General features: G+C 42.5%; 2 protein-coding genes across 5 annotated transcripts in view; one reads left to right on the top strand and one right to left on the bottom strand.

Annotated features, from left to right (window-relative positions):
• The window catches only part of LOC119179437 (uncharacterized), a 53,136-nt gene extending 39,389 nt beyond the window's left edge, over window positions 1-13,747 (bottom strand). For 3 of the 4 annotated variants that reach the window (XM_037430507.2, XM_037430525.2, XM_075882088.1), the window contains exons 1-8: window positions 13,434-13,747; window positions 12,272-12,397; window positions 11,449-11,634; window positions 9,480-9,563; window positions 8,758-8,910; window positions 7,466-7,561; window positions 6,664-7,343; window positions 1,288-1,466 (exon numbers count right to left, since the gene is read on the bottom strand). In XM_037430507.2, the coding sequence (XP_037286404.2) occupies window positions 1,288-1,466; window positions 6,664-7,343; window positions 7,466-7,561; window positions 8,758-8,910; window positions 9,480-9,563; window positions 11,449-11,634; window positions 12,272-12,397; window positions 13,434-13,586 (1,657 nt within the window). In that variant the 5' untranslated portion in view covers window positions 13,587-13,747. The remainder of the gene's footprint in view (window positions 1-1,287; window positions 1,467-6,663; window positions 7,344-7,465; window positions 7,562-8,757; window positions 8,911-9,479; window positions 9,564-11,448; window positions 11,635-12,271; window positions 12,398-13,433) is intronic. The other variant, XM_037430515.2, reaches the window with a different exon arrangement.
• A 306-nt stretch (window positions 13,748-14,053) lies between these two features.
• Window positions 14,054-25,322, top strand: LOC119179426 (ras-related protein Rab-30). Its single transcript, XM_037430496.2, has 5 exons — window positions 14,054-14,505; window positions 14,619-14,717; window positions 14,802-14,885; window positions 19,086-19,269; window positions 19,958-25,322. The coding sequence occupies exons 2-5, from the start codon at window positions 14,631-14,633 to the stop codon at window positions 20,227-20,229; spliced, it is 627 nt and encodes a 208-aa protein (XP_037286393.1). The 5' UTR covers window positions 14,054-14,505; window positions 14,619-14,630; the 3' UTR covers window positions 20,230-25,322.
• Window positions 25,323-25,570: the final 248 nt, after the last annotated feature.

Genomic DNA, 25,570 nt, shown 5'->3' with positions numbered 1-25,570 from the left:
TCTTTCTTAATAAAAATGCAGAATCGACATTGAAGATATCAAAACAACCCTTTTTGGCAGTGTTTCTCAGCCATGTTCATTCAAGGGAACCCTGCCAAGCTCCCAAGTACCAAGGAATCCACCCTCCCCCAGTTGCTTTCGTGCAAGCATTTTTTTATTAGGTCCATTCTACAGTCAAGCGCAATGATTTCAAAAGCAAAGATGCAGTATAAAAATTTATACCTTGACGTGCAACTGATATGACTTTCCTTGCACCCACAAATTGATGCGAGGCTCAGTCACACTGAGAGCGAGCCGCATGTCGGCAACTGAATTCAGCCGTTGAATTCAGCCGTGCCCAAGTGCTTATATTTTGATAGGCTAGTGTAGAAAATGCCTGCTCATAAGGATAACTACGTTGCTGTAAACGGCAGCAGCATGCCCACTGCCTCATCTTTGGCACCCATTTTTCAAACTGAAGAAATGCGCATGGGGATAATATAAGGCCTCCTAGACTCGTGTATTTGCTTAACCACGCAACCTGTATTCTGGTGTGTGACTGGCTGCAAGCTGCTGATAGGATTTACTGCGTAACTCGCGCGCTTCTGTTCAACAGTGAGATGTGCTTATTGACAATCGGATGGGAGTAATGAAGGTTTCTTAGATTGATCACATCCTGGGTTCGCCATCTAAGTGATATTGCGAGTGTGGGACCAGAAAAAACTTATCAGTTGCTCATGGAACCTCGAGCAGGGGCCTGTGGATTCTACTTTGAAATGCTCTAGGGTGTCAAAAGAACACGCGACCTATTTGACAGTTTGCCCCGCCACGGTGGTCTAGTGGCTAAGGTACTCAGCTGCTGACCCGCAGGTTGCGGGATCGAATCCCGGCTGCATTTCCGATAGAGCCGGAAATGTTGCAGGCCCGTGTACTCAGATTCGGGTGCATGTCAAAGAACCCCAGGTGGTCTTAATTTCCGGAGCCCTACACTACAGCGTCTCGCATAATCATATGGTGGTTTTGGGACGTTAAACCCCACATATCAATTAATATTTTACAGTTTGTGCATGTAGGGCACCGTAGAGGCCCTTCTTTTCACTTGTCCTTTTATGACACCATGTTTTAACATTGGCAGAATTCTTACAAATCTGCTTTTTTGCACATGAGCCAGAAATAAAACTTAAAACTGCATGAACTACTATGTGAGAAGCACAGCAATGCGCTGGGAGTGCAACCAACGACATCTTACTCTCACCACGTAAAACCTGTGTCAAAGCTTTCTGACTAGGCAAAAAACTGGAGACTCACCCTGCATTTGCCGGAGGTCCTCGTCTCTGACGTCCATATTTTCTCGAGCTGGCCGAAGTGGGCTTTTGAATTCATCTGGGTGCTTGGCTTTGTACTGCGCCCAGCCACGCTGGGAGGCATTTGAAATGCCTCCTGGACGATCAGGTGGCTTGCGATAGTCAAAGTCGGCGAGGCTATCACTGCAATACAGTCGAGCAAGTCGTTACATATATTATGGATGCAGCAACAGAAGGCTACCTATAAACAAAATTCATCAGAATCCAAAGCTTCCGACTTGCTAAGTGCCAAACGTCAGTTCCACACTAACAGGCTGGAAAATCACACCTCAAATGCCTCCAATTACAGCCCCGAAAAAGTAATCGAAAGGGTCGTTGAAGCAATTAAAGAAATGCTCATCAATTAACTTGAAGCCCTTTTCGTGCAAGGCAAAAACAAATCTTCGAACTAAATGATTTCAGATAGCCATGAGAAAATGTTCAGGATTTCATTTCCCAATTAATTACAAACACAGTCACACACATTACATTATTAAGGTGCAACTATTCTTGGTTAATGATTCCCAATGCTACTTATTCAGAAACCCGCCAGTGTTTGTATTGCACTGTTTTTACAGAATTGTTTTATTTGAAGCAAGCAACAACAATGGCATCATTTCTTTTTTATTCCAATTTTCAATCAACTTAAGTACCAAGAACCTGAAATTAACTATAAAAAAACAGGCACAGGCCCTCCAACACTGTAAAAGCTAGAAATTATAATTCTACCAAAAATTACTTGTCACCCACATAAGCACATTAGCTTCCAGCAGAACAAGAATGCTACAGAGTTCTCATGACCAGTTTTGAAGCACTTATTTAGTTCTCTGTTGTCTGTTATGCCCAAGAATTAAATCAGTTCACAGTTCTTATGACCAATTTGAATCACTTATTTAGTTAACTTTTGTTATGTCAGTCCTTTAGTAAAAGTTTTTATATCACATTGAATAGACTTCAGATAAAAAAATTTCAGTGCTTTAGCCTTACTCCGCACAATACCGCCAGACACGGCCAACAAAGTTTTTACTCACTCACTCTAATAAAACCAGATGGTCAAAAAAAAAAATTTAAGGATCAAACGAAATAGTTCTAATCCAATGTACACGAGTCACACTTCATTTGCCATGTACTAGTCAAAACAACCTTAAATTTTACTTTATTAATCAGTACACAATTGTAGAAAGGCTCCTGTATGGGAGCAAGAATATTGGAAAATTCCATCATATTCGTTTGTGCTTCGCTTCACATTCTCGCGGAGCATTTTTCCAGGCAGATTAGTTTTCATCAAATTTTAGATTTTCACAAGGGAATAAACCATGACACATGCAATATGATGCAAAAGTGTCAGTTTAAAGCACAACTTTGAAAACATGCTGCATCTTCTTGTAAGGCCTGCATGAATATTTTATTACAGGTGTGTCCCAAGCTCACGTTTTGTACAATGGGCTATCGTGTATATCACATTTTAAATTTTATTTACCACTGGCTGATGTCACCAATCTGTCGGATGACACAGATGAAGATTCTCATACACAAGCGCTTATGCATTTGGCCTCCATTGAAATATAACCACTGCAGTGAAGTACCCATTTCCAACCCTCCCTCCACTAGCCATTAAGTTACTATGGCGGGTTAACTAATTTATTACCACGCCTACAGAATGTGCATCACCGGTGACCGAAACGTGCCAAGAATTTAAAGATAGGGGTGTCACTACCGACTAGTTGTGTAATCCAGCGCATTCTGTAACCACTAACGCTCCCTTTCCTGCATAGTTAGTCTTTTTTCTGAGCCACGATAATTTTCATTAGCGACAAAGCATTGGTTTGCTCGCGAAGATGGCTCATGACCCCGTAGTGAGACCCTCAAGAAAATGCTGTTCATTGGACGATTCTGTTGCCTCCACAGGGAATTTTTCAGCTGTATTTAGAATAAAAGACTCTGAATACGACGTAGAATCATGGAAATATATTTCGAATAACAAGAAAACCGAAGAATGATCCCAGAACATAGACAGACGATGAGTCGGCCCCGTTAACTGGCATATCGATTTTCTATTTTAACTAAAATGCAGTGAAGATATCCACTCTTTTACACATTTTGTTTGTAGAGTCTCATTATATATGCTGAAGGTTTGGTGACATCACCTTCATCCAGTTGTGAGTGACCTTAAGCCCAAGGGCACCCAGCCGTGACTTCAGAGTAGGGTTGCGCAGAGTAGTGTTATCTCCCTAATAACATCGGGATTTTGGGCATTGTTTTCACGGCATAAGTAGTAAACAGGATTTTTGCTAACAAAAACCGGTTGCCATTCCTGTAGAATTAGTCTTATGGCAACGATTATGGTTCTCGAAAAATGGCCATGGCTACAGAGCTAGTGAACTTCATTTGCCTGCAGATCTAGTTGGGCATCGTTGAGCTTGCACGACTACACGTCCCCAAAACATACACATTCAAAACAGTTCTACCAAGTGGTGAGGCGGAGAAGATACAATAACAGCTATGAGAAGAAGAAAACCGACAACTGGACAAACGCCACTAGTAAAGCCTGTATTAACCAGTGGACACCAACTTGAGAAGTTCTTTCTTACATCGTGAAGGGGCACGGACACTACAGGCGAGACAATACATTGAGATAGATTTATCTTGAGATATACACGGCATCTGTGAAATATCAAGGGCAAATATAGCCTGGGACATATTTAAAACCAATTTTATTGTGCATGACGTGCAACTGAGATGTGGAGCCCCTCGCGATGCCAGCATCAACGCGACAGGAGTGTAAACAAACCTACATCACGAGTTTGTGTTGGCTGGTTGCTGGCTTGCCCCTTGCGCTTGTGCTGCCAATGATTTCTGCCGCTGTGCCTGCAGCTTTGTGTGAGTACTGTCGGTGCAGCATCTGCCCAGACATGCTTTTACGCACGCCTTCACATCACAGTTTTGTGTGGTCAGCTGTGTTTACCTTGCTACCAAAACTGCTCCTGCCAAGTTTGGTGTCATTTGAAAACCGAAACTTCGACTGCACGCTTTCAGAACGTCTCTAAATAAATAACCATTGCGCACTTGTGCAAATGAAGTTTCCAGCTGTGATGATTGGGCCATAAGCTACCTATACCCACACAAAAGGAACAAGGCGCAAAACTTTTGTGTCAGAGCTCCTTTAAAGCTTTCACACTTGGCTCGACCTTTTTCGACAGAGTCGTACATCAATATGTGAACGTTTTCTTGTAGCTTACAGGATTATAATACCTTTATTGAGCATAGCAAAGCCACAGTTTACAATGTCTTGGTGCAATATTCAATGTTACCTTTTAGCATTGGAATTTTTTTTCTTACAAGAACGTGTTGTTCGGCTAGTTGGTTCATGCTGAAGAAAGGTTAAGGACGGAGCCAACATAAACAAAAGAAGCAGGGAACAGGGTATCCTGTCCCCTCTTTCTTCGTCTATGCGGGTTGCGTCCTTTACCATTCTTCAGAATTTTTTTCAGTGCTGCTAGTAAGCATAATATGGTATAATACCTTTGGCCAGTGGTTCTCAAATGGGGGTCTACGGACCCTGTAGCCATTTCTACGATCCGCGAAACCTTAATTCACATTTTTATTAAAGAGTGACTGTGCCACGTAATGATGAACTGTTCAAAATTAAGTGATGAGTTTGATGTTTTTGGTAGCAATAAAAGGCACCTGTTGTGTTTTAATTTACCTACGTACTCCCTCTCCCTCCTTTGCGCAGCAGAGGGTCCCCGACACATCCATGACTGAGAACCACTGCCTATGGCCATATAGAAAATATACAGTAGACTTTCGGTAAATGGACACCCCTTAAATAGAACTGCTGTTTAAATTGAACAAGTGCTTCTGACAAGATTGGTTTCGTACTTGTAATCTGCAACCTGGCTCATCTCTCAGTAAGAAGAACCCCCGTTAAATGGAACATATTTTCTTGGTCCCTTCAAGTTCCGTTTAACAAAAGTTTAATGTATTATTCTTCTACTTGGTTGTATTGTATTTCTGTGTTTAGAAAATTTGTGTGGGAAAAAAAATATATAACTTTGTAACGATGTAATAATGCAGTTTTCGCTTGCCAGACAGAAAAAAAATTTAAACTCAAGCTTTTCATGAGTTGGACCATTTAAAGGGACACTAAAGTCAAATAACAATTTACGTCAGAGTGAAAGCTCAATGTATGACATCTAAAACGGCAATATTATCAACAACAGTGCCCTACTTACTGAGAAATTAAAGTAAATGCACAAGAACACATGCACCACAGTAGGGCATTTTCAAAATGATCCCACTGACATTAAACGGACCACCTACAATTATTCACTATAGTAATCGATCTAACTGCAGTAAATAAAGAACCTTCCGTGCATCAAGAGACCCAATAAAATTCTGCTTGTTCGTTTCTGTTTGATTCACGGAAAAAAGAACCGCCGGACGTTTCTATGGGGAATTGCGCGAGTGGTTAAATTCAATTGTGTGGTTATGCAGAATAGGTGGTGCCATCTAGCGGGGCGCAGTTAAAACAAACATCTGCAATCTCAAAGCCAATGGCGGGAAATTGATTAATGGCCGTTGTTGCTGCTGTGGCTGCCACTGCTTTCGGTCTGCTGCTACTAGCGCAGTAAAGCCGGGCAACGTTGTGCATGGCAACACTGACGTGAATCAGTCTGGTCGGTCCGCTTTTTGAGACATGTAATTAGAAGTGTGCTAACCCAATGTGAACCACTAAAACGTGATTCTATTTCAAAATAGGCCCCTCCTTGCTTGGCACATAGGTAACACTACGAGGTTTCAGGACCGCTATTTCAACAATCAACGTCGACTTAATAGTTGCCTTTGGTGTCCCTTTAATTTTTTCTTCTAACATATGTAACGGTTGAGCAAACGTTCAAACATTCTTGATATTTTATTGCTTTGTTTTTCTTTATTTTGTGTTGCGGGCACAACATTAAAAAATGTTTTATGCAATATTCATTAAAGCTTATTCATAAATAATTTTGCATATAATTCTGTATACAAGTTTTCCAAAATAAAACCATTGAGAAGTTTAATCACTTAGCTTTATAATGATACTGGGCGGTATGAATGAAAATGTTCATAACAAAGAATAATTACCAAAGCTTACATAATGTGGCAGACTTTTACACAGTGACGAAAAAGTTTAAAAAAATATATGCAAGAGACATCAACATTGGTTAAACTTTTCAAATAGCTGACATGACAAAAAAGCCTACATAAAAGGTAAAAAAAAAAGTTTACATGAGTACTGATACAAGGTTTATAATAAGATAACCGTAAGTGTAACACAATGAGAATTGATTTCCACACTCACTCAGCATGACCTCGTTGTCTCTTGTGCTGCGGAGCCTCCTGAGTTGTATCCACAGCGTCTCGTTTCTTCTCCACCTGAACCCGCATGTCCACATCACCTGAAGGCACCACATCCATCATTTCAACGTCACCATTAGGCCTCACATTCTCTTCACTTTTGCCCTTGCTGTTCTTCCCGCGACCTTTCTTTCCACCCCTGCCCTGAGATGAAGAACCCGACGAAGACGACGATGACGATGATTTGCCCCCACTGCCAGCCCTGCCATGCTGCTGTCTTTCGTCCCTGTCCTCGGCATTCTTGCGTGACTTGCTTGGCGACGTCTTTGTAGGTGAAGACGGCTCAGTTTCGCCATTTTTTCCACCGTCCTCGTCGTCTTTCTTGCGGTCACTCGTCTTAGGAATGCGGAACTTTCTGGGTGGAGACTTGATGGCGGCATGCTTCTCCCGGGCAGATACCTTGTTGTTTTCACGTTTGTCGGGAGTTGCCTTCTCTAAAACGGTCGATGGAGCAGAGGATGTAGTGTTTTGAGCGGTACCATGAGCTGGAGCTACGATGACAGACCCAAGCTGAAACGATGGTGCAGATGAAACCGGAGGAGGTTTGTTACTGTTGGCTGACGGCACTGAGCGCTGCTGTAACCTGGGGTCACGTGCTGCACCAGGTGCCGATGGTCGTGGCAACTACAAAAATGAAACATTTGTTAACTTCTTCCATAACGCCTTGCGACAAGGTGACCAGATGCCCCACAAAATGTTCAAAGCAGCTTGAGCAACAATCTATACAAGCAAAATTTTTTTTTTACCTGAGGACGAACAGCCACACCGACAGAAACAGGAGTAGAAGTAGACGCATGGGTTGCCGCCACGCTGGAAGGCGGCTTGAGGCTTTTCAGGAGTTGCTATTAGAAAAGCATCAAAACGAAAAGAATGGAGGGGAAAGGGGCAAATTTAAGCTTTAACTCTCAGGCCTGTAATTGGAGCGTTACAAACAATGCTGTAGCTATCAACAGCAGCAATAAGAAGCACACAGAAAAAGAACACTCTCTTCTTGCCAAAGACTCACTTCGAAGCCAGTCTGAAGAGCCAGTCTTATCTGAAAATCAGGGATATTGCAGCATTGAAATGAGCTGCACGAACAAAACAAACTACCCTATTGACGTAGTTATCAAGGCGTAATTACTGATAGTCAGTGAGAGGGTCGAGAATGCAGAGTGGGCGCCTCTCACAGGGACGACATACATTTTGGAAACATTATTTGTGAGAAATTACACAACAAAACCACAGCCCAATTATAAGACTGCTGCTATGAGAAACTTTGCACAAACATCGAAATTTTGACCATTCCCCTCAATGAAGACACAGTTATTGTTGCGCATTATTTCAATTGACATGGCAAGATGCATTCATAACTAGATGACTTCATCTGGTTCTTGCACTCTTATCTCATTGCTATCGATGCATCACGTTCCCCTCAATAAAGCCAGGCAACCCTTAAAAAGTGGAAGACGAAAGGTCATTCTTTGTCGCAAACGGCCAAACAGCCCCGATGTCAATGCACAGATAATTTTTTCGTTCCTGTGCTGCATAGCTGCTGTAAACACTTGGCAGCTTAAATGATCAAAAATTATCTCTATGATCATTGAATTTGACATCAGGATTATCCCACGCCTATTTTCTGTGTCTTGAATTTCAGACATTTTTGTGCTGTACAACTTTGTCGTTGCTAGCACGCTTACTCATCAATGTTACTGACAACAAGCTTCTTCAATGGTTCACAGCAAAGGACAAATGGAAACAAGCAACGTCACAAGCCATTCCATGATGACAAACCGACAAGCCCACGACGGTATTCTGATTGTTAGAAGACTTGGGTACCAGAGCAATATGTAAGTAAATTATTTCCTGGAGACACAAAAGAGAAAGAGAGGCCGCAATTCATTTGAGCACAGCCTCTCCTACATTCTCGACCTATCACCGAGTGCCGTTAGCGTTATGTGCAGGTGGCTAATGAGAAAAAACTGTGCAGCACTCAAAAAGAAGGAGGGGGAGGCATGATGGCAGGTTGAAGTAGAGAGAAAGTTAAAAAGCTAAGTACCTCGGCTTCTTGCTTCTGCCGGAGTTGCTGCTGCTGCATTTGCAACTCAAGTTGAAGCTTTTGCCTTTGTAGGAAGATGAACTCCTGTTGTTTTTGCAGAAGCAACCTCTGAACTTGTTCCCCTTCTGTTGAAGGCACACCAGCATTTAAGATCTGAAAAAGGAAGCACCAGAGTGTGTTACACAGGTAGCCACGGCCACCTACATGTTCATTTGATTTGTTCAGTAAGAGTTCCTTAGACAACCGCGCCAATACGAATGAAATTCCAACTTCAGTATGCATCAGACGACTAAACTGCACCCATAAAAAAGCAGACTGCAGGCTTTTGGCTCAGAAACAAGTACTACCCCCGCAAAACTCAAAATGTAAAAGGAGCCTTTCTGCACACCTCACGTTAGTAGCATATTCCACATCACTAATTCATGCAGCCACATCATACTCAACACAACTCTCCACTCATTCTCAAATAAAACACAGTTAACCATGGTCTAGCCATACTCATGCTTATCAGACTAGTTTAATTTAACCACAATTAGATTTTTTTTAACTTCTGCATGCTACTTAATGCAGAACCCAGAATACCAATGCTGTACGTGCAAATTGCGCAGAATTAGTGAGGTGGAGTGTAATCGATGTGTAGTAAAGCCGCAGACAGTAGCAATACAAGTGAGTAAAATACGAAGGGGTAGAATGTGACACACTCAAGAGGGCCCAAGCAGTACCTTTTCAGTTGTTGCTTTGTTAAGTGCATTTAAACTAGCAAGCTTAGCTGCTTGCTGTTCCATTGTCTCCTGCTCTTGTCCTTTCTACAGAAAGAAAAAAAAAACACATAGTTCATGTGTCCAAACAAAAAATAGGATTGGGCAAGGGATGCATGATGTATTGATGATATGTGATAGTGTGCCAGGCTCCACATAATTACTCTACTATACAATACAGCCAGACTTGCCGGGACAGCCAACAGCTATAAGGTGCAGTAAGTTTGGAATGACTTGAAAGCAATTGCATAACTACATAGGCCAACTTCTGAATTCTGATTGACTTTCATTTTCAGAGCATTTCTGAACAATTCACTTCAAAGAAGGCTTCCGGTTGATGTCACCCCAAAAACACTGTAACCATAATAATTTATGTATCATGAAGTGAAACAATAAAGATGTTCAGGCAATGGAGCAAAGGTCATGAATAACCAGAACACTCAATGGGCTACTCAGTTTTCTACAAAGGTAGATTTTTTGTTATTCCCTCAGACAACTCATACCAGATTCATATTCCACTTTATTGCACCCCCCAATTTAGCAGCATTTATCATCCAAAAACGGCCCCTAAACTTCATTTAGGACTTGAGGACTCTCAAGTTGAAAAAGTGTTGCCCATTACAATGCCGACAATGAAAAGTTTCGAAAACACACACAAGCAACAGTTACAAATGTGTGCACGTCACTCTTCACTGAGTCTTAAAAGGACAATAAAGTCAACTAACAATTCACATCAGAGTGAAAACTAAATCTAAGACAACATCTAAAACGACAATATTGTCAACAACAGTGCCCTACTTACCGAGAAATTAAGGTAAATGCACAAGAACACAAGTGCCGTAGTAGGACATTTTCAAAATGATCCTAATGACATCAGACGGACCGCCTACAATTAATCACTAGTAATCGATCAACTGCACTAAATAAAGAACCGTCCGTGCATGAAAAGACGCAATAATATGCTCTTTGGTTGTTTCTGTTTGAATCGTGGAAAAAATAACCGCCGATCGTTACTACGGGAAATGACGTAAGTGGTTCAAAAATTCAATTTTCGAGTTGTTACACGGAACAAGTGGTGCCATCTAACAAGGTGCAGTTGAAACAAAAACCGTCTGCAATCTCAAAGCCAATGGCAGAAAATTGATCAATGGCCTCTGTTGCTGTGGCTCCCGCTGCTTTCGGTCTGCTGCTACTAGCGCAACGTTGTGCACAGCAACAGTGACATGAGTTGGTCCGGTCGGTCCGCTTCTTGAGGCAGGTAATTTGAAGTGTGCTAACCCGATGCGGACCGCCAAAACAATTTTATTTCAAAACAGGCCCTTCCTTGGCACAAAAGGAACACCATGAGGTTTGTGGACCGCTATTTCAACAATCAACCTCGACTTAACAGTTGCCTTTACTGTCCCTCCAACAAGTAGCAACTCAACTTTGCCATTGCATCATCAGACGCCATATTTTAGTCTCATGGTACATATTTATATTAATGAAAAGCCACAGTAAACACACGAATAGGGAAGAGGAACACAAAGTGAATACTGTGCCAAGTCCTACAGGAACACAACACAATCATGGTGTACATTTCCTCATGCCCCACACACAATAATCAAGCGCAAGGTTTAGAAACTGGCTCAACACTATCCGAAACAGACTTTCTTGCCATTTAGAATCAACATTTGCACTAAGCATGCATTACAGGAGCCAGTGAGTTTGCTATCATGCTTCACTTCTAGTTTTTGTGGCTCATACTGGAATATGAGCATACAGTGCATATAAATAATAATGCCTACCTCAATAATCTGCTGCAAACTGCCTCACTGAATAGTGCCTCCTGCCAACCCAGTAACACACGTGTGCTGAACATATACTAGCACGATGCCAACATTTTCAGTTACAACTTGCAATTTGAGATAAAAACCAAGAACAGTAGCCTCACCGTTTTAGCTTCGAGAAACTTGGGGTTGACATGTATTGACGTTTGCTGGGGTTCCTTTGCTATGATAGGCCAGGCTGGGTCCATCTGTTTTACCCGCGTGTCGAGGGCGTACAACTTCTTGTTCGGGAAAATGTCCAGCCACGTTTGGCGCAACTTGAAGAGCTGCATGCGCATTCGCTCATCCCCCTACACACAGGGTCGCAAGTACACATTACCGCACTGACGAAAACTAGCAGGCGGCATTCAAAGGAACTAAAAGGTGCAAAAGCTCCAATTTTCTGAAAAGCTACCACCACAGTTAACTACTTCAAAATTACTTTGACATTTGCTTGTACTTCAATGCCTCTAGTCTGCCGTTGAAGCACCTGCATATTTACTTTGCTGGCTGGAGAATCTTGCTGCAACCTTCGTGACAACAAATCAACTACAGGTTTAGCATGGCTTACTGCCAACATCCAAGCTAAGTAATTCAATTGTGGCAGGGGTCAAAGCCTAATTTCAAGGAAATGGACTGAAAAGAATCGTAGAAAGCAGTGCAAAGAAACGAGACAAGGACTCCATGCACATTGCAATGTGTACGTGTGATCCTCGTCACCTCAGTTTTTTTGCACAGCTTTCTACGCAATGTAGTACCAACTCGCCCATCAATTCAGTTTTCTGAACCAAAAAAAATTAAATGGCAAATACGCAACAGCCTTGAAACAAAATCTGCTTTTACAGAGCCTCTTGCGTTACACCGCCACATCCTGCAAGTTTCTTACAAGTGGTAAACAGTATTTTACATCTAATGTGCACTGCTTTATAAAGTAAGAAAATTATGTACCTTTTCGAAAACGTTGCAAAAGTTGGAAACGATGTTTTGTGTGAACAAGGCGCGATAGTCACCACCAACATTCTTCATAATGGAATCAATTAGGTATAGTACAGGCAGCTTCATTTCTATGGGAACCTAGAAGAGAAATTTGATGTTAGGAGAAACGAGGTGATCGAAAGAGAGTACTCACCACAAAAGTCTTCGCACAAGCACACACACTCTTTGAAATTCGTTTTTACCGATATCCGAGAGAAGAAACGGCCCACCGCTTCTCTCGCTGCGATTCTCCGCTTTTAGGCTGCCAGTGTGGCAGTAATAGCAAATGTCAACGCTATTTTTCGACGAACAAAAACACACCATGCGCAGGACAAGTCACACTCTTCGGTCTTATTGTAGTTACAGATCGCACACGAAGTTACCGAGGCAATATTATTGTGGTCACCACCCAGATACTTAGACAATAAAATTTTAAAAAATGGTATGAAAGAAACGCGCAGTGAACAAGAATTCAGTGCATCTTGAACAGTTTATTGAGCATTTAGCAAAACTTGCAGCGATCTTCCAAGTGAGATACGTGCGACGGCCAACTTGGCAGCACGTTTCGGCTCCCAGGTGCTCCACTTTCGTGCCCCATTGAACCGCACCGCGTGGTTTCAGCGGTTACGAAGAAGGCGGTTGGACTTCCTTGAATCCAGTGCCGAAATCGGGGAGGGCCGTCCTAGATCGGAGACAGATGGAAACGCCGCGCTGGAACGCAGCGGGTCGCCCACGATGACTGACTTCTCCGCCAACTGACGACGCCACGATCTGCAGTACACTGCTTACCTCGGCCAATCTCGGATCGCGAGATCGACGTGAAGACTTCACGGTGACGTAGTCACCGAGGAAGCGGTCAAACCGATCCTTGCCAAAGAGGACAAAAACGAGGCCACAAACGACTGGTCGCCATTCGTGAGAGGCACTACCCTGTGAGCACGTTAAACAAGCAGCCGAAGCTGGGCCTTTAAGCGACATCAATGCAATGCTGCTAACAAGACTACAAGTAATGACAACATGCACGAATAACGTCCTATCGCGCCTTCCACGCAGTGCAATAGGTAACAAGACGCAAGGCGATACCACTTCAACAGTAGCCGTGTTATTCGCTAATAAACATCTAAACAAAGAGAACCTTCTGCAAGTGCTCTTCGATGGTTCGCACTATCCTCGGAGCTTGCTGGACGTTCTCTTCGGCCAACATCGTGAGCATATTGATGAGCGGCTTGCTGTTGCATGTGAGATCCAGCAGCGACGACTTGTACTCTTCGCACACGTCTTCTTCCATATTTGAAATAGGTTAAAAAAAAAAGGCCTAGCTACAACTTAAGCGACTGTACACGATGTCGACACGGGGGTCGTCGAAGCTGCGCAATCAATGCATGGTAGTATTGAAAAACGACTTCACCCCTCACTAATACAAAATGGCGAACGCGAACGTCCGCCGCACAACACCGATGGGAATGAAAATAAAACGATAACTCAACGGTCTGTTGTCGAACACAAAAAAGTGAGCTGCGGCCAGTAGGGGCGCTGCATACAAGTAAACTTTTTTTATAAAATATTGAATATTTTTATAATCAACATTCTTAGCATAAATACTTCTAATAAAAATTAAAAATAAAATTTTTATTTGTTATTTTGCGTACTGTTTTTTTGAAATATTTTGAGGTATTATTGAGAACACTTTATTGACAACGTTGTGCATATTCTCTCATTTGGAAATTATGAGATATACTGCGAATTACACGCCTTTACATGACAACACGTGGGGTCATTTCAAGGCGTAGATCTTGCTGCGCGTTTATATATTGTTCGAGGCGAGCAGCGGAGCCTTGAAAGGGTTCTTAATGTCCTCTCACAAGCGAGATCAGCTGATCGAATGCACCACCTTGCGGAATCACGGTGATACGTGCGCTTGGGTGCTGAACTGAAAGTCGCGTTGTGATATTGTGGTTTGCCGTTGAATCGGCTGGAGCAACACATCGCCCGCTTCATTCTGTGTTTACGTCGGTACCGAGTAGACCACGGGCCACCCGAAAAATTATGCGACGATTGGGCAATCGCGCGCGACTCCATGCGAGCAGCCAACGTCCATCATGTGAAACGAAATAGTACGTCGCCGCTTTGCGCTGCTGCTTCCTCGTCAGAAGCACTATTCTCCAAGCGTTCTCAAGATGCGGGTACGCTAAGCGCGACCATATCTGGTACGTATAATTTCCCGGTGTTTCGGACTCGTGTGGTCATTCCACGATGTGAAGTGAAAAAAATATTTAGTTCCGCTTTTGGCGTCCTCGCAATGCTCGCTTTTTGTTTGCAGACGTCGGAAATCATGGAAGACTACAAGTTTCTATTTAAAGTCGTGCTAATCGGTAACGCCGGTGTTGGGAAGACATGCCTCGTCCGGAGATTCACGCAGGTAACCATATGGACCTGGTGTATACGCTTTGCGCAGTTCCGAAATTTCCGCTGGGCTGACGAGTTCCTGTTGGCTGCCTTTCAGGGTCTATTTCCTCCGGGTCAGGGGGCCACCATTGGCGTCGACTTTCTCATCAAAACCGTCGAAGTGGACGGCGAGAAAGTGAAAGTAAGAGGCCCTACTTGTTCGTTCTATTGTCGGGGTTCGAGCGAGCGATTAACCATACATGTTCACTTTTTCCAGTTTCACCTGGAGCTCTTCACTTGTGCAATGCAACCGCGTTGTGTAGCAGGGCAGTCTAGTCGGCTTTTATTCTAAACTAGCCGATATCGCTTAATCCGCTTGTAGGGAGCGATCAGCGCTCGGCTGTTCTGGTTATACATGTGTGTGTGTGTATATTTCGACAGGCGCAACAGGAAATGCGCAGTTGTAGAACGAAAAGCATCTGATGAATGCGATCGGAATCTACAGCTATTGAGCTGTTGCTCAGTAACGTCGCTAAGGTTTGTCGTTCAAGCACAAATTTATATTTTGCGTGTGCTTTAGATTGCAGCTTCTAATCTGACAATTTTGTGGCCTCATGTCTGCAATTCGTTATCAGCGTGCTGATTTCAGCAGTATTAGACCATTGTGTAGAGGACTATATTATTGCAGACAGCTCATTCACTGACTTCTCTTTAGGTTTTTTTTTATTTTTGTTTAGAATGTCTGTGTCGTTTGTCACAATGAGCAAGTTCATAAGCAGAGTTTAAAGGCGTCATCTCGGCCTTTGAGAAGCAGGTATGACAGTTAAAGCCGCAATCCTATCTTTCAGTATGTGAGTTTGGTCAACAGATAATCATTACTTCAATTTCACTGCTTTGGAATCGGCTATATGAAATATGCTAGTGCTGCTTTGCATAACTCACATATAGAGTCCCATGTTTGTTTAATCTATTGCACTGTAACAGAGTCACTGAAATGTTCAGAGTTGCCAGTAAAGTCGATGGGACAAATATTCATTGCTAGATGAGGTGGCACATACTGACAACAGCGTTGTGCTGCTAGCATAACGCTACTCAATGGCTTTAATGAGAAAGAGAAAGACCAACTATCTTGTGAGTCAGTATTGAGTGGGAGACAGCACACCAAAATGAGACAGAAAATGAAAAGAGGTACACTTACAAAGTGCTGACTGACAACTGTGTTTATTACCACTAGACAAGCAATAAATTGAAAAACATGGGACGTCACAGTGCCGTGTAGAGAATTTTAGGATTATGTTATCAAATCATTGGTAAGACTCATGTTTGCCCACTTTCATGTAATCCACAATGCATGCAGAGTAGACGCAGTTAGACAAAACACTTGCTCTGCATTTCGTTGATGTGACAGACAAAGGCTTACTCCAAATTTTTTTCCTACATCTTCATAGATTATGTACTGCTGTGTGGATTGATCTGGACACTTGCTTGTTATTTTACGGTGTCTCTTTTAAAAGGAGGGACCCGGAAACGGTTTTGATGATTTTTTACAAGCACATTGGGCCGGTAGACCAAGTCCCAAGGGTAATTTAGAGACTGATTTGAGCTTTCTGCGTAAACTGTGTAATATATTACAATGCTTCAAAGCTGCGAGTCGCTGCAGATCGCTGCGACTCGGCCAAATGCGTTTTCAACCTACCATACACTAAGCGACACACTCTGCCCCACTGACGTCATCATTTCCAGCTGATATGCGGCGACGGTATTTACGCATACGCGGTCTCATGCCACATCGTGACACAGGCACCGTGAAGGCGGAGCTTAGCCCCGAGCGCTCAGAAGGAAGAGTTGAGTGTGAAAGACGGAGTGGAGGAGGAGGGTACTTTTTTAGTACTCATAGCTCCGTTAATGATGGGTGTTTCGATTGAACTCTGGTGCCAATGATTTGCTCCAGTAGTGGTCTAAGCAAAAACTGAATTTGAAAAAATCGTTTCAGGGAACCTTTAAGCAGCATCCGTAGAGTTGTTTTTTCTTTTCGCATATCTGCACTGACAGCATACATGAAGAAGTAACTTTGATTTCAGCTCTGCAGTTTATCTATTGTTTACAAAGCACTGCTACATCTAACCGTCTCTATTGAATTCATTACAAGTACAGGAGCCCACTCTACAGAGGAGTACTCTAGACCTACGAGTAAAATATTGTCACGATTGGTAGCCGCTAAGACGAGAGAAGACAACGAAGCAGCAGCTGTTGTGGCTCTAAAAAACTGAGAAAGATGATGTTGAGAGTGTATGCTTTTGTTATTGTGATTCCTGAACATAGCCTTATGTTTCCACATTGTACCATGGCCCTGTGCCTTGTTCTTTCCGTGTTGCAACACTGGTGAAAGTGCTGGACATCTGATGCTTGGAACTCCTCCTTGGACCATCTCTTGCACTCCTGTTGCTGCTGTGGATATTCTTGTCTACAATCCCCGACAGTGTGGCCTCAGTCCTGAGACACACCCCCTAGAACTTTCCCAGCCAAGGACTCCATCTTGAGAAATGGCAATCGGAAGTGCTTTGGAGCTAACTGTCTAGCAACCGAGATCTTTCACGGTGAGGTTTATGACAACGTCGTAGATTGCTTAGATCAGTATGAGTGTGTTGCCAAGGCAAACCACTAGACCATGAAAGAGAAGCTCTCGCATGTCTACTTTGCATTGGCGGATAGCGCTTGTATGTCGTATGAGAACCGCAAAGCCACATTGACTTCTTGGGATGTATTTTGGCAGCAACTTTTAAGCACCTTTGCAAATATCAATCGCTGTGATTCTGCTCTCAACAACTCATCGAGTCATGCATACAGACACTGAATTAGTGTTGCCATGTTTGCGAAGGTTATGACCTACCTATTTCGACGGGCTGACCCTGAGATGCCAGAAGCATAGAAACTTCGGCATTTGATGTGAGGCGTCAAGGAGAGTCTTTTTGTCGGTCTTCTTCGCAATCCACCGATGACTGTTGGAAAATTTATCGAAAAGGCCACAACCATCGAGAGAGCAGTACAGCGACGGTGCCGCTATTACAACCGACCAAACAATGCCTCGATCAGCGTCTCTGCTCTGAGCTCCGGCTGTGAGGATTCTGTGCTTGAACTCATTCATGACATCGTTTGCGAAGAGGAACTCATCGGCAACCTCCTTGTTACTCTGCCAAGAAGCTGCAACGGCTCCTGTTGCAGAAGTTGTCCGCCAACAAACCAGGCACGAATTTTCGTTGCCCAACTCACCACCTGGTCAGCGATCTGTAAACTGTGTTGACCTTTGTCGTTCCACACCAGTGCTGCTCAACTCGTCCCGGCTGTCTCATACTTTCAAGCTGGTGACTCCAGCATACATTCCACCACCGGCTCCGCAGCTTAATGCAAATATGTATACATTGCTATTCTGCCCTCCGTCAACGTCTGCATCCTGGTCACCAAATATGGCCAACAGTCGACCATTTGTTCACAAGACAAACATGTGGCGCACCGTTGTCCGCTATCCGCTGTTCTTTCATTGCGGAGAAACCTGCCATGCTAACCGCTTATGCTGGTATCATGACCCAACTTTTGACAATACTGTAACAATTGATATTGTCATGAAGCTATTGTCCCTATTGATAGTCGCCAAGACGAGAGAGGACAATGAAGTGAGCAGCATGAGCAGCAGCTGTTCCAGCTCCGAGGAAGACGACGTTGGAGTGTCTGCTTTTGTTATTGTGATCTCTCAATACAGCCTTATCTTTCCATGTTGCATCGTGGTCCTGCATCCTGTTCCATCTGCATTGGAACAATATGCTGCATTTAAAACAGTAGACTACATTTTAAGTACTATTAGCAACTGTATTTCTTGGCGACAATGCACAAAAACTGATGAAAGCAGAAAAATTCCTGGAATATAAATTTATCAGTTTTGTGCTATAAGCTTACTATCGTGTTCTGAAGCAATAAAGTGCAGCTGGTATACTGCCTGGAGTATGTAAGGTTTGCATGTCGCTCACGGCTTCGGAAAGTGCCGCTGTTTTGCGAAGTACCACTCTGAGTAACTACAGTCGCCCAAATCTTTAACTATCATGCACAGCGGTGACTTCTCTGTGCATCAGCACCACATCATAGAATGAGGTTCTGAAAACTGAGCATGTAGTATGTGGGATATAACTTGCCTTCATCCTTTCTGGAAGTCAATTCAGTGGTACAGCGAAGATTGACAAGATTGCCACCCGTGAACTGTAGTTAAATATTTGGGCAACTGTACTCTACATTTGTGTGTTTCAGTGCAACGGTTGCATTAGGGGAGTGCACATGCATGTTACTTGTATCTTTTACTCTTGGGCATATTTTTTACCAGGTATAGCACTTACACGTTATGATGTGTCTACAGTTGCAGATATGGGACACAGCAGGACAGGAACGCTTTCGTTCAATCACCCAAAGCTACTACCGTAGTGCACATGCTCTCATTCTCGTCTATGACATCAGCTGCCAGCCAACGTTTGACTGTTTGCCTGACTGGTTAAGAGAAATAGAACAGTATGCCAGCCCAAAAGTCTTGCGGGCGTTAGTAGGTAAGTCAGCATTTAATGGCCATGTCTTTAGCATGTTAATCTGTGTTTCATTTGTCATATCGTAACAAGAAAGCCTCTCAAGCTAAGGTTGTCCTGGATTCATTTCTTCCTACATATCTTCATCTACCTTATTGCATCTGTTTTGGTGTTAAAAAATATTTAGGCATAATAGAGACTTCCTTGGCGTCGAAATATTATTACCGGTGCTACTTTTGCAGCTCTTCAGTTCTAAGCTCGCCCTAATTACAATATTTTGTACAGTTGTAAGAAGTAAATTGTTTGGTCTTCTGTCTGAGTGATCACTCACCGATCACTTCACTGAGTGGTGACTCAGTGTTGTACACATACTCTAATTGCCGCATCGGGAAACTCGGATCTGCCAAGTCCCTGCTACACAACAGTTGCAAATGAAACAAGTAGTTTGGCAGGTTTCAGCTAATCTTTCTTGTAACATTAATGACATCCAGATATCGCTTCCACTGTAGACAGAATCAGTCTGGAAAAGTTAAGTTAAGTGCAGATTGACCTACACGTTTTTTTACGCTGGGCACACTTGTGAGAGGCATGCTTATCCATCGCTTTTTTTTTCCCCCAGAAGCAGCTTAATTTTTGCAGCAGTTGAAAAGAGAATCTGCTGATTGCTGATCATGATGAAACAATTTTTTTATGCCTCCACTGTGGTTGTCAGGGAACAAAATTGACCGTGAAGACCGGGAGATCCCAACGCACATTGGTGAAGAGTTTGCTCGCCGGAGTGACATGTACTTTGTTGAAACATCGGCCAAGGAGGCTGACAACGTGGACAAGCTGTTCACCGAGATCGCCGTGCGCCTGACGGCTGAAGCAAGGGCGACTCATGCCCGATACTCTGGACGGCCGTCAGCTACTGGCGATTCATTGCCAGATTTGAAGGAAGCTGCAGGAGACAAAGGGGACCATGCTTGCTGCCGTATGTTATGAACATCCCATGTCACACACGCATGCAGTGTGCTGGAACCGCCCTGGTGTTGGGGCATGTAGTTCAGCTTCTTGGCAGTCGTGGGGCGCTTATGTATGTTGGAGGCTCTCAAATGACTGCAGTATGGGTGAGTATAGGGTAGCCACTTTTTGGTGTCAAGTTGCGAGTCATTCTACTTGAGCTTCGAAGCATCACTCCTTGGAGAATAATTAGGGGCTTTTAGCTTGTACGTATATTTCTTTACATTACCGTGTTACCGAATACCAGAAGGAACCTGTGCATGCATGGGCCTTTACGGAAGTAGACATTTTACGGAACGTAAACTGTTTGCCAGATAGCTTTTACGTTTATAGCCCTATCTCACAAGTCCACCTTCCTTCATGGCTACGCGCGATGTCTGCTTCGCGAAGACTCCAGACGCCTAGTCAAAATAAGCCGGAGTGCGGATTGCGATCACATTGTTTTTGGTTGCTTACTGAAGCTAGAGTGAAATAGAATACCGAAGCAATCAAAACCCTAACGTGCGAGGCTAAAGCCCCCAACAGACTGAATAAGTGATGCCGTCTAGTGGGGTCAGAAGGAACCAGGCAAGCACAAAATGGTTATTGCAGAAACATCCTGCATTTTACTTTTCATGTAAATGCCTTATCGAGGAATAATTATAAACGAATTGCCTTTTCAACCATGTTTTTTTCTCATAAACACTAGGCGATAACTTTGCATGAAGCGTCACAAGGTGTTAACACCATCCTCCAGAAACGCGGCATTTTTGCACTCTTTGCGTAGTCCTGGATACTGTACATGCTAAAAAACCTCTCTTGTGGTTTTGCCCTAGAGATGATTCAATCTCATTTAAATCAAATATAATTTCAATGTAGTTATTGTAACCATTTAGTTGTTCGCATAAACATAAAGGTACAGGTTTACGTTTGTATATAAATGCTTACGAATGGGGAGCCAAAGCTTTTCTAAAGTTGCATCCTGGTAACAGTATAAATGCTATCCGGTATTTCGGTAACTCGGTAAAATTAAAAATATGTGAATAAGCTGAACGTCTCTGTACAGGGTTCGAAAATCTGCTAGGTGCTTAAAAAACTGTTTTAATTTTCATGAAATGTCAGGGTCAGCACTTTACTTACTCATGTGATACTGACAGTCTCAAGAGTTAAAGTTCTAAAAACAATTAAAATGACTTCTTGATTCTGGCCATCAAGGAATAGTCGCTAAAGTTGAAGCTTATCTTGGTGAAACTCAAAAGAAGCTGTTGTAGTAATTTTTAGTTTCAGGATGAAATTGAGGCTTCGACGTACGCCCGTCTGGTCGGCAAGAATCATTGAATAAAAAGGAAGAAATGCCTACCACAGCAGAATAAAAGGTAGAATAACGTTTCGGCACCCAGAACGGGAGCCTTGTTTGCAAGGTCATTGCGAACAAGGCTCCCTTTCTGGATGCCGAAACATCGTTCTACCTTTTATTCAGTTGTGGTCGGCATTTTTGCCTTTTTGTTCACTACTTTTTAGTCTTCTTTGCATGGGCACCTGGATTTTCTTTAGTACCAAATGAGCATAACAAATGCCTCACTGTCATTGGACAGCCTCCTTCAGCAGCATGTGTTACCACTTGTCTCTCCTGAGGTTGGGACTACGCTGCCACAACTATCTCATTTTGCTAGTGCTGCCGCCCGTCTGTTTTCGCTCTTTATGTGTGCACACGTTGCGATATTGGAAGTGCGTGAGTAGTGATGTAGGTGTTTTAAAGTCGACAAAGGATGCTTGTCAGCCTGCTTCCATTTTTACCCATTGCTCTAGGCTCCCCCATGAGGTTTTCGTGATTCCAGCTTTTTAGTTTCGATCTTCAAGGATCCTTCATTTCAGTCTCTCAACGACAGGTGATTATGTAGCATCAGCTTAGTGCATTCAGTTCCCTGCAGCGATTTTCTGCTTCGAGCTCAAGCTTATTTACTTTTTGCTGGCTTGATTGTAGTGAAGGCTTCTTTTTGATGAAGGAATTTCAGGAAAAGGTCGCTTAATTGAATGATAATTTACTCCTATCACATCTCATTTATCAGTGTAGTATAGCTACCTGAACTTCCTTAAGCACATTTGTGTTTTTCTTGCTAGCATTTTACATTGCATCACATTAGTTTCGTTTCTCCAACATTTATGCCCACAATATATTTGTGCTTTGACCTGCTATCACCATCGTAAGTGAGGTAAGATGCTGTTTTTTTTTTTTTTTTTGATTTTGGGTTTAATGAAGGAACTCTATTAAAGTTCAGGCCAGTTTTCTTGTTTCAAGATGTAGAAAAAAAAAGGGTGCAAGGCATCTGGGCAATGCTGTATCTATTGATTCTTTTGCTCTTGTTTTCGTCGTAGTTTGTTATCATCGAAAGATCAAATCGGCAGTCTTTGTTCATTGACTGTTAGTACATTATATCTTGGTTGTGTATGCATCACAGGCCCAAACACATAAAAAATCATGTGGGCTAATACACTCAGCATCCGACCATGTTGGGGAGAACTCGCGAGAGGATCTGAGGGCTATATAAAAGGTTGTGTTTTCTCGTTTGTTTTATAGGCCCGGGTTTTATTTTGTAATTTTAAAGGTTTGTGGCTGCTCTAAAATGCCTTCATTTCACTAATGAACCTGAGTGCATTAGAGCTTCTACTAGTATACACACACACATTTCATGAGTTGTTTAATTTGTTGGTGGCTTGAGTGATCACTACATTTACCTATTTAGACAGAAGTGCTCATTTTATCATTCTTATGTTGTTGCATTAAGAATATGCTAGAGCTGAATTGTGTGCATAAATCTGTTGTTTCTTAACAGCCCTGCTGTTGCTTTGCACACCTGCACGGTTTTGTGCTTTTCCATGACGACTGTTTCTGAGGAACATGTGGAAGGTTGATAAACACTCACGAAAAAGGCATTTCAAAGTTCTTGAGAGGTGGGAACTCTTGCCAGACACTGTTGAGCCAAGGTACAGCATTGAGGGATTCTGCAGGGTTTTTTCCTTTAGCACCTGCTCATGAGCAGAGCAGTAGGAACAGAACGTCCATACCTTTACTGAGTAATAGATGAAAGAGTGTGAGAAAGTGTGAAGGAACTGTGCCTGTATAATGTTGACATATTTCTTTACATTGCAAAAAGAACACCACTTTAAGGTGAATCAAAAATACAGCCTTTTATCTTGTGGTAGTCACGAGCGGCAAACAGTGAAGCTTTTCATTTTACAGAGACATTACTCAACAGAATTAGCAAAGCACTGCTTACCATATGCTACACTCATATTTCACAGACTTAGACAATACAGGGACTGCACGGATGTCACTTTTTTTTTATAGGTGCGCCTCGCTGAGGTGCAAGCAATGTTACTGGCTTAGCTGCGACACCAAGGAGGATTAAAACAAATTTATTATCAACCTTGTAGCTGATCAAGAGGTGCATTCAACGTTCCAGTGCTCGCACAACTGTTGCATGCCCTTAACACACTAGCATTTTTGCAATGTGTGTTTGGATATTGCTAGCATATGCCAGTCTGACTGAAACAAACTGTAAACACTCCGCTAAATATCCTACATTGTAGGCGAAATAACACCGTAGCTTGATTATGTTACGAAACAGGAAATATTGCTCTATAAGTACCTCATTTGCCCCAATCTCAGTTTAACCTCCCATTATACTAGGTATCGCATTGCATTCAATCTTTATCAAAAGTGACTTAGAAACAGTTGCTAGAAATTCTCTTCTTGTACGTTAACTGATGTGCATAGGATGAAATGTGCAGAAGCAGTGTTGACATCACAGTGTTGACATCGGTTCATCCAAAAATGGCCACCAACTTGATCTAAACCACTCTCATTACACATGACTCAAACCAAACCTGAATATTGCTTCAAATACTGCTAGGTTCATGATAGCAGACTCAGCCTCGACATGGCAGACCTACAGATGATGATGCATCCTCATTTCTGTTTGTTTTTAGGCAGAGAAATGTAGATTTAACTTTTATGAGTACAAGGAAACTTTTAGTCTCAAAATGCATGGCAGTGCTGGAAAAGAGACTATTGCACTCGATAATGCCGCATTTAACAAGGAAAACGAAGTGTAGAAAGCAGTTATTTGTGCCTGGTTTATTTCTAGAGCTCGGGAGGTAAATCAATCGATTGCATCTTCTTGCTCATGAACAAGCTGCTTCCTGCCATGTATTGCTGTGGTACTTCTGCTTAGAACTCATTATAATGAATTAGTTAAAGCTGCTTAGAGTGTGAACTCTGCTTCTGTTGGCTAAGTGAACTTAGCACCCGAGAAGAATTGTTAATTGTAACAAGGCTTTGAACATGACAGTCTATTTGGCAGCTGTGATATTTTTCTTTTTTTGTTGTGTTTGTCAGAAAATGAAAAATGAGTTCGCATCATGGTAACTTTCTGCCTTATTTTAATTGTTTAGCGGGAGTCATACCATGCTCATTGCTGTCAGTCCAAAACTGAAGGCTTGCTTGCTATTCAGATCAACTCTTACCAGCAAGCTGTCTGAAAGTCATAATTCTTTTTTTGGTGTGGACGTATACTTACCATATTTGCCAATATAGAATATAGCTGGCTGGTCACGTTAAAGATGTGTTGTAGGTGTTCTTAATTATCTTTTTTTCAAGCTTTGCTTAACGCATTTACCAGCGTTATGAAAAGTACATTCCATTGTTCTCGGCGTACTTTTTTGCCCCTGTGACTGGCACTTTTGAGGTCTTCCTTTGTTAGTGCTGCTCGTTTATTATTGTGCTGCAGTGATTCGGTTTTGTGTGTGCTACAAGAGTCTGTATTTGCAAGGTGACCTTTAGCTACAGCCAATTGCTGCGCATCAAAATAGTGTTGTTGTTTTTTTCAGCACATCTCACACTTGCATGCAGACTTTTTAGCCGGTGATGTATATAGATGCCTCCCCCTATAAAATAGTTCCTTTGCCACTTTTCGGTTTCCTGGCCTCTACTGCCACTGCACTGTCCACAAAACAATTTAGTGATCCAAGTTTATCGTATTTATTTCAAAAGTTGTGAACTTTTATTTGATGAAATAAATATTTTAAGTCGCTTATAGGCACTGTGTTTAAGCTTATTGCATTCATTTAAACTTGTGTCAAAAGTAATGTGCTAGCTGGCTAAACTTGTTTCTTTTACTTTAGAATATTTCATGTATTTGAAACATGCTAGCTGATCTAGTTTTTAAGCAGTATCAACAGGAGACTAGACTACACATCTAAAGTGAATGCTTGGGCGTGTTGGTATGACATATTGGAAACAATACTGCACAAGTCGAAAGTGCATCCAATGCCAGCAGCCGCG

The sequence above is a fragment of the Rhipicephalus microplus genome, chromosome 2 (assembly GCF_043290135.1).
Source record: "Rhipicephalus microplus isolate Deutch F79 chromosome 2, USDA_Rmic, whole genome shotgun sequence".
Lineage (NCBI taxonomy): Eukaryota > Metazoa > Arthropoda > Arachnida > Ixodida > Ixodidae > Rhipicephalus > Rhipicephalus microplus.
Note: the sequence above shows the minus strand (reverse complement) of the source record. Positions and strands in the feature narration are given on the sequence as shown.

What these genes read in the sequence shown, in the direction of transcription:
- LOC119179426 (XM_037430496.2), top strand. Translation starts at nt 14,631, where the DNA reads ATGGAAGACTACAAGTTTCTATTTAAAGTCGTGCTAATCGGTAACGCC. An exon ending in TCGTCCGGAGATTCACGCAG is followed by an intron (nt 14,718 to 14,801) that starts GTAACCATATGG and finishes GCTGCCTTTCAG; the next exon opens with GGTCTATTTCCTCCGGGTCA. An exon ending in AGTCTTGCGGGCGTTAGTAG is followed by an intron (nt 19,270 to 19,957) that starts GTAAGTCAGCAT and finishes TGTGGTTGTCAG; the next exon opens with GGAACAAAATTGACCGTGAA.